The following is a 17,859-nucleotide window of genomic DNA, read 5'->3' on the forward strand; positions in this document are numbered from 1 at the left end:
GCTCATATTTGCGGCACAAGCAAATGGTTCGGAAGATTTTGAGAAACATTGGTTCATATTTGCGGCACAAGCAAATGGTTGGGAAGATTTTGAGAAATATTGGTTCATTTGCGGCACAAGCAAATGGTTCACTTATAGATGGGTAAGCACTTGGTTTCCACCGGAGGATGTGAAATCTTATGGCCATCCAGATCACCGTCCAATCATGGTTCTCCGACGCGATGCATTGGGCGGGTGTGATTAAATACATCACATATATTTTGTATTAAGCGGCATGCTATATTAAGCGGCATGCTATGAAATCAAGACAAATGATATATATTTGAACCAAATAAATTTAAAAGAACAATAAAAAGAGAAATGTATAAACTAATATTAAAATTTTAAATTGTTTATCACATTTATTTATTTACTTTTCTCTTAATTGTCCATCATATTAAGTCTAACTGCCTTAATTATATAGTTGGATGATTCAAAAAGTTAGTGTTATATATATATATATATATATAAATATTGAATAGTGATTCTTTACCTAACCATCTAATCAAAATTATCCATCAATTATGATGGTAAGTTAAAAAAACAAAGAGAAAAATATGATTGACATTTTTATCATCTAATACAGCTCAAACCTTTTTTCTAGACGTTTGTGTTTCAGCCATTAATTTGTATTAAATAGATTGATATGGTTAAATGACCTAGTCACTATTCACTCCATCATTTTATATACGTTCCTAATGTCAAGCAAACATGCTCGGCTGGTGTGTGCCGTTCACATGGATGGCACACATTTTTGCTTGTAAAGTTATAAATAAAGAAGTTTTGTCAAGTGTCAGGAAGGGATTCCTTCCTCCCGTTGAAGAGACAAATTTACGTTTTTGATAAAATATGTTTAAAGACTTTTAAGATCAAACCATCAGTCAAGCGTAGGTTGGCGAACTCGGTGTTTTATCTCTAAAATTGCTTGAGTAAGCTCAGATTAGTTAAAAACCTGATCACCATTTAAGGTTCTACTCATATGCATTCGATTTTCAAAAGACTCAGATTGTTCAGAACCCTGGAGTCGGGTCACCGAGTTCAGTTTAAAATAAAGAGAGAGAGAGAGAGAGAGAGAGAGAGAGAGAGAGAGAGAGGAGAAGAAGAAAAGGAAGAGGGTGAGAAAAAACGAGAAAGTTTGCTTAAATTCTCCCTCGAATCTCTTCCTCTTCCTTGAATTTCAAGGGAAATTCATCGTAATATCATTTAAAGATGCATCAAATGAAAAGGAAGTGGATTTAGAGGGTTTTTTTTACAAATTCTTTTAAAATTGATAAAAAAAATTATTTTGAACAAGTATCAACAAAGTTTTCTTCTTTGGCAACCATCAAGACAAAGACGAAAACAACCTTATAAGAGCGCTAACTACTAACTAGGAGGAGACTCAGTGACCCAATTGAGGCTTTCAAAATTTGAAATTGCAACACGACCGACTAAGCCTGGACATCGAATCTAGGTCGTTTGATTTATTTTTATATTATTTTTATTTGATAATAATATATATATATATATTGTATTATTAAAAATATATTTTATATTATTTTTTATTTTATTTTATTCGGGTCGAACCCAAACTGACCTGAGCCGTTTGGTGGGCTGCGCAATGCCCAACCCAGCAACATGGTAGGACAAATTTGTCCACTAGCCGCCTCATAAATAGCCCCTTCCTTCCTGAAACCGCCAAATTTGCCGTGTCCTTGTTCCTCCCAGAAAGAGAGAGAGAGGGAGAGTGAGTGTGACGGCACGCAGCGTGCCGAAGTGGATGATGGACAGCTCGGTTTGGTCCTGCCTGGACAAGCGCCGCCAAGTCAAAGCGGCCTCCCGCCCTCGCCAAACTGCCTGGACGATCACCGCCAGTCTAAGCGGCCTACCGCCCCGCCAAGCAGCCCAGCGCCGGCGAATCTCCAACCCTAATCCCGTTCGCCCTGTTCCGCCTCCCAGGGCAGCACAGGTGGCGGAACCGCCACCGCCGACGCCAAGTCCCTTTCCTCCTCCTGCTCCTGCTCCTCCTTCTCTCATTCCCCTTCTATTCCTCCTTCCGCCCTTCTTCCTTCCTTCCCAGACTGATGGACCACCTGACTTGCAGGGTCCTGCGTCTCCCGCGCCCGACGATGCACCTCGCAGATCTTGATTTCTCGCCGAGGTGGACTGTCCTTTTCTTCTGCATATCTTTCTTCTTTATTCGTTGAAAGGGTCTATCATTGGGTTTGTGATCTTGTTCCGGGTTTGTGATCTTGTTCCGGTGATATGGAGCAGTTGTCGAAGAGGGTTATCGATTTGACGGAGTTGAGGAAGCTGGCGGCGCAGGGGGTGCCTGATTCTTGCGGAATTCGGTCAATTGTGTGGAAGGTGAGGCACTGAGGATGCTTTAGGAGCAATGGTGGCCGTCCTTTTTCTTTATTTTAATTGAGAGATTGGTGTTCTGAAAGATACGGTTGGGACGCGTGTTTCCTGTGATCAGTAATAGGTTCTTTTGGGGTATTGGCCGTGCAATCCAGAAATTTGACCAGATGAAATGAGGGAAAAAAGGCTCGGTACGACGCCTAAGGAGCAGCTGCTGATTAATCCTGTGAGTTTGATTAGTTCTCTTCACGTTCCTTTACTCTCTATTTTTTTTTTTCGCGATCTATTTGAAGCCAAATCCGCGAACTATTCTATTAGAGTTCTGCGGTGATCAGTTTTCAGATCGACAGTTTCTTCACCCTTCTCGATTCCGATGGAGATTTTATAGGTTCTGAATTTTTGTATTGTTAGGCAGTCAGAAGACTCAGAACTTACAAGAAGACTATGACTATCCTCTGGCACCGAAAACGACAATGCAAAGAGTGAAGGAAGGGATCTGCTGCATAGGTCGGAGGACACTCATGGCGAACACCCTTTGAGTCTTGGAAAAACTAGTGTATGGGACAAGTAATTTTATTTTTTAATTAAAATATTTTGCTCGGTTGGTGTTTGGGGTGAGGAAAGCCGTTAGATGCGTGTTGTGTTTTTTTCATATCTATCAATATCAGCCAACTCCGATCTCATGTACTTTTGTTTGGTATAAATTATTGAACAATGCTTTGTTGACAAAGAATGCGAATTTTCCATACATCATAAAGAAGATAATTGTGACCGATCGGTTTCTGAAAAAAATCTTCAAGTACATTCTTATGTGCATTAAGGGGATGACCAAATAATGAGTTGGATGAAATTAGAATATGGTATCTATGTAGTCGGATACCATGATAAATGTTTAACAAATGAGAAACAAATGTAAAGCTTAATTGGTCATTTCCTCTTGCTGGTCTTTTTGTAGAACCCATAAAAACAAAATAGTAAGGCAGAAGGACAAAGAATCAGAGAGCAACTTAAACAGAAAAGCGGTGAACGTGGGGGACGTGAGGGAACAAAAAAGAAAAAGGATCCTGTCATTTAACCGACCTTGTCAATGGACTGACCTGTTTAATATCCACCTAACTATGTGGTGGAGGCATCCAGCCACCACGTGCTCGCATTGAACTTGAGCAATTACTTGCTCCGGTAATCTTTTTTGGTGTTTTTTCCAAATTTTGTGTTTCAAAGCTTAAAAGATCATCTCGGAGATGAAGTTGAACAAGTTTCATATAGTCAAGTTAAACCAGATACCGAACCTTTGGGATTTGTCCGCTGGTCTGTGTAACAAACGGCATGTGGAGTTTTTTGCGATTAGGAACCTTTGAGTTGTTGTTTGGCTATTCAAACACTGGTGAGTGTATCATCAATTTATCTTAAGATTGAAACAAATTCATGAACATTATAACTAATGTTCATAAATGTGCTTCAATTTTTAAGTCAGATTTATGAAATGGAACACCTTACGAGTGTTCGGTTACAGATTAGTCCCTATGAAACTCTTAATACTCTCCAGATCGAGAAGAATAATAAAAAGCAAACACAAACACGGAAAGTGCAAGAATGTACATGGTTAGGAAAGACGATGAGCCTTCTTCTATTCTGAAAAGTTCACACTATTTAGCCTTTAAATAAGCTTGTCACCACCGCGTTGCTGCATATTCTCTTCAACTCGGTGTTGAGCTGCCAACATAGAACGTTAAAAGGTTTGATCTTAAAATGTCAAAGCCAAGGCCATCCCCAAATTCGATCAAGTTTGCGAGAAATGAGAGATTTATGTTTTCTTATCCAGCAGGAAGAACGAGCGAACATCTGAATGAAAGTAATAGATCCATATGCTGTGGAACAACACTTCCTTTGCGAGCGATGCATCACCAAAAAAAAAAGAAAAAGGGAAAATCAAGGCATGTTGCAGTAAAACTTTAGACATGCTTCTTACTGTGGCAAATCATTGAGGAGAACCGTATTAAGAAGTCTTTCGAAGTCATAATAGGAACAACCGGCTTGCTGCACAGCCTTCTCGACTTCATGCTTCCACCTCTTGGCTCTCTCTCTCTCTCATCTCCTTTCCTTTCTGCCCTTCCATCACCAGCACTTTCCTCTTCCAAACGTAGAGGAGGAAGAGGCTGAAACGAGGGAACAGGAATCATACCTGCTTCTGCACCTCGACTCTTTTTTCCTTTTTTCCTTGCAGTTGCTTCTTTTCTGTTCTTCACTCTGGTTTTACCCTCACGTGCTCGTCACTGTCTTCTCAGCTCAACAACTCCAATCCTACCACCGACCAGTACCAGAAGAAACTCGAGCGTTAGATGGTGAACGGTGAGTGCATGTCTCTCTTGGTTTTATTCCGCATCAAGCTGCAGTTGGGGATCCCCTGTTCTCCCTCTTGCTAGATTGTTTTCTTTTCTGTTCCGTTTTTTGCACCATTTTCTAGCATTTCTTTGCTGTTTATTTTTGCACCATTATGTAACATTTGCATCATTTGGATTGGGTTTTGGGACACATTACTGTAAAGTGTTGAGCTTGGATCAAACAGTCCCATTTTCTTTATATTCTTTACATTCTCTGTTGTGTTTTCGACAGTTACAGATCAATACAGTCTCATTGTCTTATATAGTCGTGTTTTTCTTTCTTTATAGAAACTGTAACACCGCGCTCTCCTGCATCGTTTTTTACACTAGAAGTATTATGCTACATAAAGAATGAACGGCAGTGGGTGTCAAATGTGACATGGGAGAACATAATGGACCATTTGTGTGATGGTTTACGAACCAGTGTTTCTGATAATTAATTGTTTGGAAGTATAGCTATTACGTTTTCTCATTAATCTAGGAATACAATTAACATCAAGATGTATATGACTCTGGGTAACTCTGTAGTTGTGTTTTCTGTAATTGCTTAACCTATATGAAGAAGATAAGTATCTTCCCCAAGCATCCGGTAGTATCTAAACCATTCTTTAGTATATAAATGTTCGGAGCCTTCTCCATAAGAAGACATGCTTCAATATTCACTACCACAAAGGTGTCTTCTGGAAACCTCTGTTGACGTGCTTTTTGAGAAGATGCTGCATCATTCTGTGATCCTGCTTTGTGCCTGACACTTTAAATCATCCATGCATGTGAAATCATGTACACATGTGTCTTAGTGTTTCAGTTACCCTTCTGTGTTATTATTGGGTATGCAGCTAGATTTCAAGCTCCACTCTATCTCACTCCTTCGTTTTGGGGCTGTATTCTATTTCTCAGGACTTCAGGGGTCTTTGAAGTAGTGTGATGTGATAAACAAGGATTTTCTGTGATGCAAAAATGTGTAGTTGAGTTCATGTTTATTTGCTGCTACTTGAGGTAGGACAGTTATTACTGGGATGGATGTGACTCATGGAAAGCTGCTGTATTTATGGTTACTTTGTCTTCAGACATCTTGTTTTCAATGGGTATGGTCATGGTGGGTGCAATAGCAAGTACAAGGAAATCTATCTCTTGCTGCATTTTAGCGGTGTTGTCTGTGCTGAACTTAATTTTTCGTGAAGTGTGAAATTGATCTCCCTAACTGACATGGAAAAAAGTAATATAGCGAGAGGCTCCTTTTCAGAGAAGAACATGGGTGCATGTGCAACAAGGATATATATATATATACACACACACACACACACTCACACGCTCACATGCAACTAACAAGCTATGAGTCTACCAATCGTTTAACTCAAACAGAAAAAAAAAAAAAATGGCCATTGCCGCACCCAAGCTGCATTATGGCAATACTTCTGAAGAGTCTGTATGTCTTAGAGGAGGTCCAAATGGGGCATCAAAGGTCAGGACTAAAGCAGATTTCTGATGGTATGCCAACAATAAATGTCGAACTTACAAGAGAACCTTTTCCTATTAGCAGCTGGCAGTTTGTCTCTTATTAAATTCATAAATAATCAATTTACGGAACCATGGCTAAAGACGGGCTTTTCTAACTAGCCGTTCCATTTCTTCTTCCAAATTGGTGTATTTTTTAAGGTTCGTTTGCCAAACTGGTTATTTAAGCAATTAAGGTATGATATATGATTTATGTAGGGAGTGAAGGTCCCTGTTTCATACAGGTCAAGGTTGTAGTTCCTTGACGTTTGTGGTCTGCTGATGTCCAAGCTGTGCAGTTCGAGGGGTGTGGTGTTGGCTCGGATGCACCTGTCTGAAACTCCTTACCAGATTCAACCTGTCTGATGATACTGTTGACCACAGAAACTTGGGCTCATGTTCTGCGGATGCATTGACAGGTAAAAAGTTCAGAAAAGTTCCATAAAAAAAAATGGCTTCTTCAATCTTCAAAACTGCACAGGGATGGAGCGGGTTGCCGGAAGATGATAACCAAGGCTTAAGCTGAGGTGGCAAAGTATCAGAAGCTTACTGGTAAAAAGCTTGTAGTGGCATGGTGAGTGCTGAATCCGGACCAGCAAAATGAAGATCCAGGCTTTCTGCTGAGCCATCTTTACCTGCTTTCTCTAACGTGCTTTTAAAAATTTGAACAGAATCAATTTCAAAAAGTTTTTATATTAAATCTGTATCATGATCACTTAGATGAGATTGAAAAGGTAGTTGATGTTTAACTTCAACCTAGAGCTCATTGCAGCAGGTTTATCTATTTAACTAATTACAGTATTGGATCCTCGTGGAGAAGATGAACTCATTGTAGTCATATTTTTGCTGTTATACCTGTCTCAAATAATTTTTCTCTCTCATTCTTTCTGAATATGTTGGGAAATGGCCACCTAGGCATTCTGGATGAAATTGCCTCGGTGCTGATCTAATGTCAAGGAGTTCATGCAAATTATGGTTTCTCCTTTGTGATAAACACGTAATTCCCTAATGGAGTGCTTTTCTTTAGCCCACGAAGGTCTCTGTTGCAATGTATAACTTCGACTGTCATAAAAAACAGACAGAATTTGAAACCACCAAAGGCCAGGCAATTCATGGACCCTGTTATTCACTTTGGCGTTTTATGCTGCCCCGGAATGCAACAAAGTCGAAGTCTCGCTGCTTGGATGAAGTAGTTTCCTCGTGTACAAGGAAAGCGTCTTGTGTCTTGAATATGTACCAGAACACATTTGATATTTACTACGTCAAGCAAGGTTTTTCATTGTATTCCTGATATGAAGATAGATTTTCCATTGCATTCCTTGCGTGCTAGCCTACAGCTTCCAATGGCCTCCTTGCTTGGCATGGCGTTTAATATGATTACGCTTGTCATCAACGTTGTTTGATGTTAAATATTCCAGGAAGGCTTCATCAACTGGCTTGTTAACACGTCTGCAATTAAGTCGAACCTCCCCATCTGCTGTTGCCGGCGGGAGGCTCCCGAGTTTGATCATCCCCACTACAAAAGATGAAAAGAATTTGTCCTGGTCCCGACTGAACTGAACCACCCATTTACGGGTTCGTTTGTCCGTAGAAAATAAAACTTGATCAGAATTAAGAAAGCCTTTTCCATCGACCAGGTCCTTGAAGTACTGATTGTCGAAGACAACGGGAGTGGCATCAAGACCACCTGTGATATTTCCATCCCCACCAAGAGGGCAGAGTTTGTCAAGCACCTCCCGGAAGGCTGGATTGATGGTTGGGTCAGGATGGCCGGATCCAGACTGATTGTATAGCCGGAAGACGATGGAGAAGCACCGCCCGTAGCCGATGGAGTGTGAACCAGAGAGTGCCACCAGGTTTTCTATCGAGAGGTTGAATCGTTGGAAGAGTTGGATCAAATAGGTTGCGTTAGAGCGTGGGCTGGGCATGATCTTGTTCGACGCTTCTTGGCTTGCAAAGAGGCTGTCTTTCCTCCCCAGTGAGACATCCCAACATGGACCGCCGCTCTGCTTGGTTTAGAACATGACCAACCATCAGTCACAAATACTTCCACAAGCCTATTAATTTTGATGATGTCCGTGGCAAAATTATTTACTTAAAACGTGATTGACCACTATCACATATGCTATTTTCCCCTTCTCTTACATACATATCTTGTGTGCTTGAAAATTAATTTTCCAAGAGACCAAAGATAATTGACAGATTGTATGCGCACAAAAGTTCCTTCTCTTTTTATTTATCTTTCTCCCTTCATAAAAGAGAAATTTGGTACTTTCAGGAAGGGCGTAGTTGAAAAGATTAAGAAAAAGCTAGATACTTATTAGTGTGCACGCAGACAGTCTTCACTTGAATTTAAAAATAATGGCCACCGTGAAGACAACAGTTTCAGATATACTATTATTTTTCATTAAGGAGCGCATTCAGCTCGGTCCAGCGCCATCTAGTTTCTAAAGCAGACATGCACAAACTCTATTAAGCTTACCAGAACAACAGCATCCCTTGCTGCCATGATGATGATATCCGCACAGGAGACCACACCTGGGCAGATCTCCTCCAATTCCTCTTTTATTTCATCGATAACTTCATACGATCTCAGGGAGTTTATGTTGGAGAGAGCGAGCTTCTCACCTAGCATGGTGGGTGTGTCGTCCAGTAACAGAGAAGCATCACAGCCCTAAGAAATCAGAGACATGCTGGAAGCATGAGGCACAGAAATCAACGGAAAAAACAGAAATGAAGGAGAAGCTAGCACTTTTTGAGCTACGGACGTTGACAAAGCAGTCATGGAACTGCAAGCGCATGACTGAGGCTCCGCTCCTGGCCTCCTTTCGCATGGCCCTCTCCATGACCTTCCTCACCGTGCTCTCTGCTTGGGGGCAGGTCTCTGAGTAGTAGCGCACCTCCAGGCCGATCGCCATGGATGCCGACAACAGGAGGAAAAGCAGCAGATGGATGGTGGCCATTAGCCGAGTCATTGATGAAGAAGTGAATATACGCATGGGTTATGAGGGGCTGGAGAAAACAAGGGGAGAAGGCAAGGACTGAGGAAGGGCTGTTGCTTGCAGCAAGTGGTCTCTGTCTTTGTATTTGTAGCCTTGTCGAGCTGCTTCCGGTGGTGGTGGTGGTGGGATGGTGGCGTCGTGGACCATACTACTTTTTACAGCATCATGGTGTCAGAGCAGCAGAGGACAAGTAGTGAAATTGCAGCCAATGGCTTAAGTCTTTTACCCTTCTATTCCCTTTTTCCTGGAGTTAAATTTTTTTATATGTTTTCCATTAACGATTTTACCTTTGTTTTATTTTCTGTTTCCGTGAGAAAATATCTTCCTGTCCCAATCTTTTTCACATGGTTTCACCAAGGAAACTCTGGAGAGAGCGAGAGCGATAAAGAGATAGAGAAAGATCACGTACTTGTTATGATACTGGACAAAAAAGTCAAGATTGCTTTTGATTTCGTCATAGTTTTGAACAGGGAAGATGAAATTTGACCTGAATTCCTTCAAGCTGCATAACATGAGACAAGGGTAGTTGGTTTTCTTGACATAATTTTTATTAAGCACTGCACATATGCCTCTTACAGCTTTGCTGACGAACTGATACTGACAACTTAATAATGTAATGAATGTTGTTGACATTGTTTTCCCTTGCTAAAGCCGCTACCCGAGGTGCCCTGGTCAGTTCGTGGATCACTCTTTCATAGTCGTTGTAGTAGTGTTTCAAATGGTTAATCTACGGCTTTTGTGGTCGATTCGCATCCATAACATATTGTTTTGTTCAAAAAATCTATTAGTGCAGATTTATGCAACACTATGTTACAGGCTATGTGTTACAGGCTATGTGACATGCGTACGTTTAAATTGCTCAGGTAGCCGCATCGATGAGCATGGCGACATGGGTGCATGGTCACGATTGCATTTTAAAACATTTAAAATTATATTTTAAAACTTAATTTTTTCTTTTTAATTTTATTTTTTTCTTCTTTTATATTTCCCTTCCACTAAGATTTTATATTTTCCTCCATTTTTTTCTTTAATTTGGGTTTTTTTTTGTAGATTATAAGACTAACATTGTTTTTTTTTTCATTTTATCATTTTTTAGAATATAAAATTTGTTATACTCGCATACCCACAATCTTTCAAAATTATTATGTCCTTACCCAAACCCGTACCATACCTGCATCCATGTGACATAGGCTACATAGTTCCATAAAGCTGCCCCCAACATTTGAGGCAAATTTAATAGACAATAACAATTTGTTCCTGGTGCCAAATGACCTCTTAATGTCTAATCTAATCTAAAGGTCTGAACCAACAAGTTGAAGCTCTAAAAGCTATCCACGGTTTGGCATAATCGAAATAGCTACACGATTCCTCCAAGCTAATTCAAAACAAGATAGTCAATGTCTTTCCTTGTGCTGTATGTGTGTGACAACTTTGGGCATGAACGAAATAACTCCAAGCTAATTCAAAGAAGACTGAAGATATGTCAACGTCTTTTGTGTGAGTGCTTGCCTCAGAAAGGATGGTACCCTTTTTCTTGGAAGCAGTTTGCAGAACCTTTGAGTATCTAATTAACCTTGGAAGCTTTAGCCCTCACTTCTCACTTGGGTGGTGGCATTCCCTTCCCACTCACCTAAAATCACCTAAAATGAAGTAGACTTCCATCTACGGCCTATCTTAGCATGCCTTCCCCCACCTTAAGGATTGTAAAGAAAGAAAACTGAGGGTTCCTAACCTGATATTTTGAGGTTCTTGGATACACTGCAGGTTATGTGACATGTCTTTTTATCTTGTACAGTTTGCCTCCACTTCTGCTTTTTTGCTTCTTTTACCACTCAATTTCTGCAGGTTCGACCAAGGACCCAATGCAATTCACCTGCAACTTTGTGCAATTACATTTCAGGAATCAGTTTTCTAAACGTTCCCCAAAAAAACTGAAATTGCGCAGATGTAGTGGACATGTTGGGGCAAGTTAGACTTTTCCTAGATCAGTTTATTAAAAGCGTCTGCAAGGAAAGAAATTTAAGGAAAAAAAAAAAGACTTTCCAAAACTTGGAAGTAAAAAAACGTAGTTTCGAATCACAAAAAGCATACATCCTTGGTGCTGCTGGGAATATGAAAAGCACTTGTAAATTAAAATGGAATGGGAAGCTTATCCCCGGCAGAGTTGCGTCGGGGAAATTCAGACAGCAATTATGCAGGTACGTTGCACCCGATACCTATGCTTTCTGCAGTCCACGTTGCAGGCAACTATATCTCTTTAAGACATCACATCGCTTGTTACAGAATAAAGTGAAATATGCCACCAAGAGGAATAATTCCTTCCATAGGGCGATCTCTATCTCCTCTCTCTTTATATTTATATGAGGAAATTTATAACTTGAACCATGGATAGCACACCTGTAGTACCATTGGTCTCTTAAAACTCGGGAGCAAAAAAAAAAAAATAATGACCTTTGAAACGTAATTGCACATTTTGTGTCAAATTACTTTGCACCATCCATCTCTCTCTCTCTCTCTGCACTAGGCTAGAGATAATGCATAGTTTAATAAGTTAGCTAAACAGTGCTTTAGGTGCTCTTTCCACACATTTGTGGTTAGTTACTTTCTGCTTCGTTGGTTCTCTCTGTTGTGGCGATGCTAAGAATATAGGCTCATTGAATGCAATTGTTGCAGTTGATAAATCACAATTGAAAACCCAAGTAATTCTTTTTTTTCTTTTTCTCAATATTCTGTCCAATGCAAGGGCTGCATGATTAAACACTCACAAAACCATGCTTGGACTGTTTATGAATTTTCGATGCATGGATGAGATTGTATGGCCTCTGGTTTCCACAAAGTCTAGATCATCAAGATCCTTTTAGTCATATATACTATATGCTCGAAAATAATAATTCGGCTTTAAATAGTAAAAATCTCATCACCACATTTCTAGGTATCTGAACTTCTAGTGCAATTCAATCATTCCACAAGTTTTTGTGCAATTACAGTGTATGGGAACTGTTTTCTACAGCTAGAGACCTGTACAGTTGCAGTGTATGGCATCTGTTCTCCATAGCTAGAACCTTTCTGGGCACCCCACCATCGCACCAGCAATAAATTTTTTTCTTTTATTGGAGAGGCACACCTTTCTTGGGCAAGGGAAACTGACTTGACTTGTTTGATGCCATCACTGTTTCTGTGTGGAAGAAAGCAGCACTACAACCATCAAAACCCTGCTTTGGCTACGTGACAAAAGTTAATATGGACGGTGGGGAATGCGCCATTGTCCGTTGAAGGATGTCCAACTGATCCTCCTGTTGGGCATCACTGCCCACGTTGGTAGCCTCCATGAACGGACTACCGTTGTACGTTCAAGGGCGAAGATGTTACGAATGGCTGCGTGCGGCATGCCTTCCAGATGAATAATCATCAAGCTGCCCAGCAGTTTAAGCCCCTTGGCAAGGGTCTCATTATGGTCTCATGAGTACACTATACTTACAGGCCCACAGGTTTAGTAATCAAATTTTATCTCACCCGAAAGGCAACTTGATCTCAGTTTTTGTCCGGTGTTTATTCATGGTTGAACTCCGGCTCATTGACATCAACTTCATGGAGAACAACGCAAGATCTGCTTGTTAGGATCATGTTCTCTGGAAATTTGCCTGCCCAAGCTTTATTTTTCATGAAAGAGCAGCTACACTGATTAGAATCCAAGTATGGGTGGGGGAGCATCAACATGTTCATGTCTGCACATATGCCAAGCTGCAACGAAACTCGAGCTAAACCTGAGACAAGAAGCACCAACCATGAACTCCGGAAATGGTCTAGTTTGAGCTCCGCTAAGTTGGGAACAATGAATTTTCTTTTGAAAAGAAAAACCTCTCCGGTTGGAGAAGTGACAGGTTGCACCCTTGGCATGCTGAATCTATACCATCTTCAGCTATGATGATTATTGTATCAGCAAACTTATATGCTTTTGTTCATCAATGTCATTCAAGTTTAACCATGCTCCAGAGAAGCTACTTGAGTTTCGCTTGTTTATGCGTACGAGAATGGCATGTTGCTCATCCTTGACTCCTTAGTAAATCGAGCTCCCAGCTCAAACAGGTCAAACTCAAGCAGCTCAACTCATAATGCAGGCCTGCACACGCATCCGCACTTTCTCAATATTAAACAGAGATTTGTTGTTAACCAGAATATACTTAAAATGGACTCTAAAATCGTGCTTACTTCATCTTGGTACTAGCAATATCCATGATTGTCGGGGGTTGTGCTTCCTCAATGTTAGTAATTAGTACCCAACAGTATCCATGATTCCTGGAATTTATAGCCTTACAAAACCAGCATTGGCTAACCAAGGGGCTTAATTACAGATAAAAACATTTACTCCTGGCAAGCGGCACAACAAATTACATGGAGAAGGGAGTCCCCAGTCTCAAGATTGTGATTCTTCCCTGCCCAATGTACATAGCTCGCTGCACAAGCAGGTCCAGTTAGCTCCAGTAAGATAGAAGCCCCCAGATCCTTTCTTGGCCCATGTACACAGCACGCTGCACATGCAGGTCAATTTTTCACTAGCACCAGTAAGATGGAATCCATTGCCGCTGGCTGATTGAAAAAAGGGGAACAGACTGGATGCTTAGAGGAAATTATCTATGCATTACTTCCTTGTCCCTTTCATGAGTCACCATTGAAGAATTCAAATAACCACCATCTTCCTTGCCACAACCAGACCAGCAGTTAATGCAGCTCCAAACAGCGTATGAAGCCGGACACAATAATATTTTGCCATGAAAATTTTGATCTTGTTCTGTAAGAGAAATTGCTTTTAAGACGGCACCTCCAACAAAAGAACATATAGTGAAAAGAATAGGGGCTATAACTTACACTATGATTTTGCTCAACGTAATTAATAACCATTCTTCCTATTGGTAGAGTAAGCATGCACAGAAACTGGAAACAACACCAAGTCAAGCAGAATAAGAATGCATGAATTGGAAAAACAGGCAGCCAAAAGAACAAACACTGACAAAGCACAAAACTTACTAAGCATGATAAAGGAAGAGTCTTCAGTATAACCGTAGCTGATAAAACCACATATAATGTCACAACCAGAGCCTTCACCACAACAGATCCCGTGTTTGTTCCCATTCTAACCTGTAATACAGCGAAAATAGATGCATAAGCAAGACAACTGCCCTGGCTTTTCAGAGAGCTAAGCAATAGTTTCATTCTTTGTTCATGGAATTATGAGTACCAGAGGAGAAAGTTTGCCAACAGCACGGTCTTCATCAACCTGGGAATTCGTTTACTATGTTAAACAAATTAAGAAGATGACTGAAATCATGAGAACACATCTAGAATATGACCTGATGAAAGTGACTACAAAGGAGAATCAGTGCTGTTGTCAAGCCCACAAGTATCGATGCAGATGCAATGTGAACTGTCAAGGGGAGTTGAATAGCTTCACTGAAAAACCATGCTATAAATCTCTTACAGGTCTGCAAACACAGAAAAATGAACAGATAAATACTGGAACTGACATCATTAACTTTTTACCTCTTGCTCCCTTGTGATAGGTAGAATGCAGTAGTTGCAAGAGGACCGAAGGCTAGAAAACAAAGTGGTTCTCCCAGTCCTTTGTAACTGAGCCGGAACGGAGGGCACTGCATTCATTGATCAGCGAGAAACTTTAAGACCCCAGGTCAAATGCAATTACAATATTCATTTCTTCAGAATGATGCTCACATCTCCACATCCGGAGACCCAATTTCTTTCAATTTAACCAGTTAAGCTTCACAAAAATAATTCAAGCCAAAAAATAGATAAAAAGTTAGAAACAGCAACAAAAGAGCAAATTGAAGTCTCCTGCATTAAATGGACGTGTATTTAATACATATGATTGCAAAGTCTTATTATCCTGATCAATAACAAGATGACAAAAAAAAAGGAAAATGTACTCACAATTATTAACCATTGAGGCATGCTCTAGAGTACATGATAAGATGAACACAGTGAATTCTAAATAGCACAAACACTTCAGAAGACGAGAGAGACATCCATTTCATCTTTGCAAGTCGACTGCCAGTTGTAAGAGGACTCCTGGACTGGGGCCATTCCAACTTTCTTTTGCATGTATGCTTGTAAAATTTATTAACTCTTCATTGGAAATAGCCAATTACTACGCCTAGGTGAGAAAGTTGAGAAAAGGGTACGGTGTACGAAGAATTGGCACCAACACTAGCAGCATGGACTTTACCATCTTGCTACTGGATTGCGGCAGATGATTTCCTACTAGCTAAGCATTTCCCTCACTCGCACCCCATCAGAGTAAGTGCCTTTAAAAGAATAAAGTCCACCGCGTCATTTTGAACATGATGAATGACACATATGGCAGTTGTCCATTGCTCGAAATGATGCACAGAGGCACCATCTACATGCAGCCCCTCAAAAGATTGGCGCAAATACTCATATGACACCAACATAAGGTGGTGTAAAATGCTGAAAGCAGTCAATTCGAACTGGAAAAATTGAACCAAATCGATGAAACGAAAAAAAAAAGGAAAATCACTAATGCACCGATTTAACAACATGGTCTCAAAGGCACTTGTGACCAGAAGTATGACAACCAGAAAACTTAGTGAAAAACATGAACGGGAAAAATGTATCGATTTGAATGAGGATTGACCATAATCGACCATATAAACTCATAAGAACGCTGAAAATATCAAGCAGGAGGACGGCTATCGAAACTACATTTTCTAGTTAGTCAACCGGGTTCTTACCTGATAAACATATCCGCAAACTATGGAGCCAATTAACAATGCGATAGCTCGGAGATCACCCCCTTGGACGCAAGCATAGATGAGGCCGGCTAATCCAGCAGCAAGGAATACATTGGCAGCGTAAAGAGTTGCATCACGACTACAGATTCAAACAAATGAAACGGTTTTCTTCACATACAAAGAAGCACCAAGAGAAAGAGAATTTACGCAGTGCTGATGAGAACTGTCACCTGCCAACGATGTTCACCACGGACTCTTTTTTGTTCTTATCGACGCCCGTGTCCGAATCGAAAACATCATTACTGTCACGTCAAGCTTTGTTACGTAAACAAGCTGAATTTCAGGCAAAACCAAAGCTTGCAGCCACGACTAGGATCCAGCAAGCGATAATACGAGAAACATTACCTCAAATTGAGCCAAACGATAATGAAGATAGACGCGAACAAGAGCACAAAGTACCGCCCGGCGTGAAAAATCCCCGTCTGGAAATACGACACCGAGCTACCAACCTGCAAATATGCATAGATTTCACTACAATTTGGTGGCACCAAATAACAGAACATTACGGTGCCGAAGGATCGGTAGACTGACACTAAGCGGAATGAGCGCAACAGTGTAAATAGGAAGTTTCACCGCCCTCCATATCAGCGTTGCCCTAGAAATCTGTTCTTCCTCTTCCCTCCCGCCATCTTCCTCGCGTGTCTGCGAATCGAGAGCGTCTATTGGAGCATAGTGCGCGTAATCGCCAGCGCTTTGGCGAGACCGGAGGTGCGCTTCCTGAGGGCGCTTCCGGCAAAGGACGAGTGAGCTGAAGGCCGGAACACTGCTGAGGGTTGTGGCGGTCAAGAAGGAAACTGGGGAGGGCTGTAACGCTTGGTGGCGGTGGGGGGTGCAAAGGCGAGAAGGAGGAAGGCTGAGGGCGAGAGAGAGCGCGGAAGAGGAGGACGCCATTGGTGCAGAAGGACATGGCAAGGGGAAGGTCTCCCAGCCATCTTCACAATTCCCCCCCTTCGCCAAATATGAAAACTTTCAAGAGATGGCGGCCGCGGCAAATCTCCTACCTCCTGCATTATCGTCCACTCGTTCCGGAAGAACATGTCCGACGTGGCTTTCACTGCGTCGAGGGGCACTGTGAGGATGTACCACCACAGTGGGTGTTGGATCTCCTCCGAGATGAAAAGAGTTTGAATCTGAATTCAATTTCGGGCCCATTCTGAAAACATTGCTGAAAGCAAAGCATGGTCCTTAGCAAGTAAATAACAAGTGAGTTTTGATTAGTCAGATTCTCTTCCCAGCTGCAATGACGCTTTTAGTTTCACTTTCATATTTCATAATTGGGAGCCTGTGCTGTATTAACGATGCTTCACCAGTTCGATTTTTTTGTGGATGTTATTAATCTGTGTTGTGGTGCAGCACCAAATTTTTTATTAACAAATAATTAATGAATACAAACTATATATATAGCAAAAGCGAAGACAGAAAATCAAACCCTGTGCATAACTTCAATCCACAGATAGATGATCCCACACCCTGGCAGAATTAATAGGATTCAGTGTCTTTATCAGGACTACAGTTGCAGATTTCAGTTTTACTCTGTTCCAATCAACCATTTGGTGACCCATGCCCTTTATTCCCATCTCCAAACAGCTTTCTCCAATTTCTGTCTTCACTTCCGCGAAAACGTAACACAAGACATGGAACATAAGCAGCGACAGTTCTCCATTCCTGTCCTGTAAACGAAGGCGAAGGTTCTGGTCTCCCTTTGCCTTTCCACTCCAAGATCCATTACACAGCATATTCCTCATATCCTCCCAAATACAGTTCCATGGCGCTCCCGGA

The 17,859-nt window shown here is 41.1% G+C and overlaps 2 protein-coding genes and 1 long non-coding RNA gene across 5 annotated transcripts; 1 reads left to right on the plus strand and 2 right to left on the minus strand.

Annotated features, from left to right (window-relative positions):
* Positions 1-1,730: 1,730 nt before the first annotated feature.
* Positions 1,731-7,142, plus strand: LOC116262835 (uncharacterized). 3 transcript variants are annotated; one of them, XR_007574541.1, is made up of 7 exons: positions 1,731-2,179; positions 2,293-2,385; positions 2,498-2,605; positions 2,791-2,935; positions 4,665-4,728; positions 6,474-6,673; positions 6,736-7,142. It is a non-coding gene; the product is annotated as an uncharacterized LOC116262835 (long non-coding RNA). The 3 variants fall into 3 exon arrangements; XR_007574542.1 differs by having other exon boundaries at positions 4,665-7,142; XR_004174526.2 differs by lacking the exons at positions 4,665-4,728; positions 6,474-6,673; positions 6,736-7,142 and having other exon boundaries at positions 2,791-3,166.
* Positions 7,143-7,516: 374 nt separating this feature from the next.
* On the minus strand, positions 7,517-9,344 carry LOC116261771 (peroxidase 17). Its single transcript, XM_031640618.2, has 3 exons — positions 9,023-9,344; positions 8,737-8,928; positions 7,517-8,260 (listed from the first exon to the last, which is right to left on the minus strand). Exons 1-3 carry the CDS (start codon positions 9,251-9,253, stop codon positions 7,586-7,588), a joined length of 1,098 nt encoding a protein of 365 aa, XP_031496478.1. The 5' UTR covers positions 9,254-9,344; the 3' UTR covers positions 7,517-7,585.
* A 4,182-nt stretch (positions 9,345-13,526) lies between these two features.
* LOC116262001 (2-carboxy-1,4-naphthoquinone phytyltransferase, chloroplastic) lies at positions 13,527-17,159 on the minus strand. Its single transcript, XM_031640981.2, has 10 exons — positions 16,612-17,159; positions 16,426-16,529; positions 16,251-16,322; positions 16,021-16,159; positions 14,795-14,901; positions 14,605-14,704; positions 14,493-14,531; positions 14,282-14,392; positions 14,123-14,188; positions 13,527-14,045 (listed from the first exon to the last, which is right to left on the minus strand). Exons 1-10 carry the CDS (start codon positions 16,969-16,971, stop codon positions 13,935-13,937), a joined length of 1,209 nt encoding a protein of 402 aa, XP_031496841.1. The 5' UTR covers positions 16,972-17,159; the 3' UTR covers positions 13,527-13,934.
* Positions 17,160-17,859: the final 700 nt, after the last annotated feature.

Source organism: Nymphaea colorata, chromosome 10, assembly GCF_008831285.2.
Source record: "Nymphaea colorata isolate Beijing-Zhang1983 chromosome 10, ASM883128v2, whole genome shotgun sequence".
NCBI classification, from domain to species: Eukaryota; Viridiplantae; Streptophyta; class Magnoliopsida; order Nymphaeales; family Nymphaeaceae; genus Nymphaea; species Nymphaea colorata.

Coding starts and splice junctions, on each gene's coding strand:
- LOC116261771 (XM_031640618.2), bottom strand. CDS start 9,253: ATGCGTATATTCACTTCTTCATCAATGACTCGGCTAATGGCCACCATC. Junction 8,929..9,022: donor TCCATGACTGCTTTGTCAAC/GTCCGTAGCTCA, acceptor CTGATTTCTTAG/GGCTGTGATGCTTCTCTGTT. Junction 8,261..8,736: donor CAAGGGATGCTGTTGTTCTG/GTAAGCTTAATA, acceptor TAAACCAAGCAG/AGCGGCGGTCCATGTTGGGA.
- LOC116262001 (XM_031640981.2), bottom strand. CDS start 16,971: ATGGCGTCCTCCTCTTCCGCGCTCTCTCTCGCCCTCAGCCTTCCTCCT. Junction 14,189..14,281: donor CTCTTCCTTTATCATGCTTA/GTAAGTTTTGTG, acceptor TGTTGTTTCCAG/TTTCTGTGCATGCTTACTCT. Junction 14,046..14,122: donor ACGTTGAGCAAAATCATAGT/GTAAGTTATAGC, acceptor TTTCTCTTACAG/AACAAGATCAAAATTTTCAT.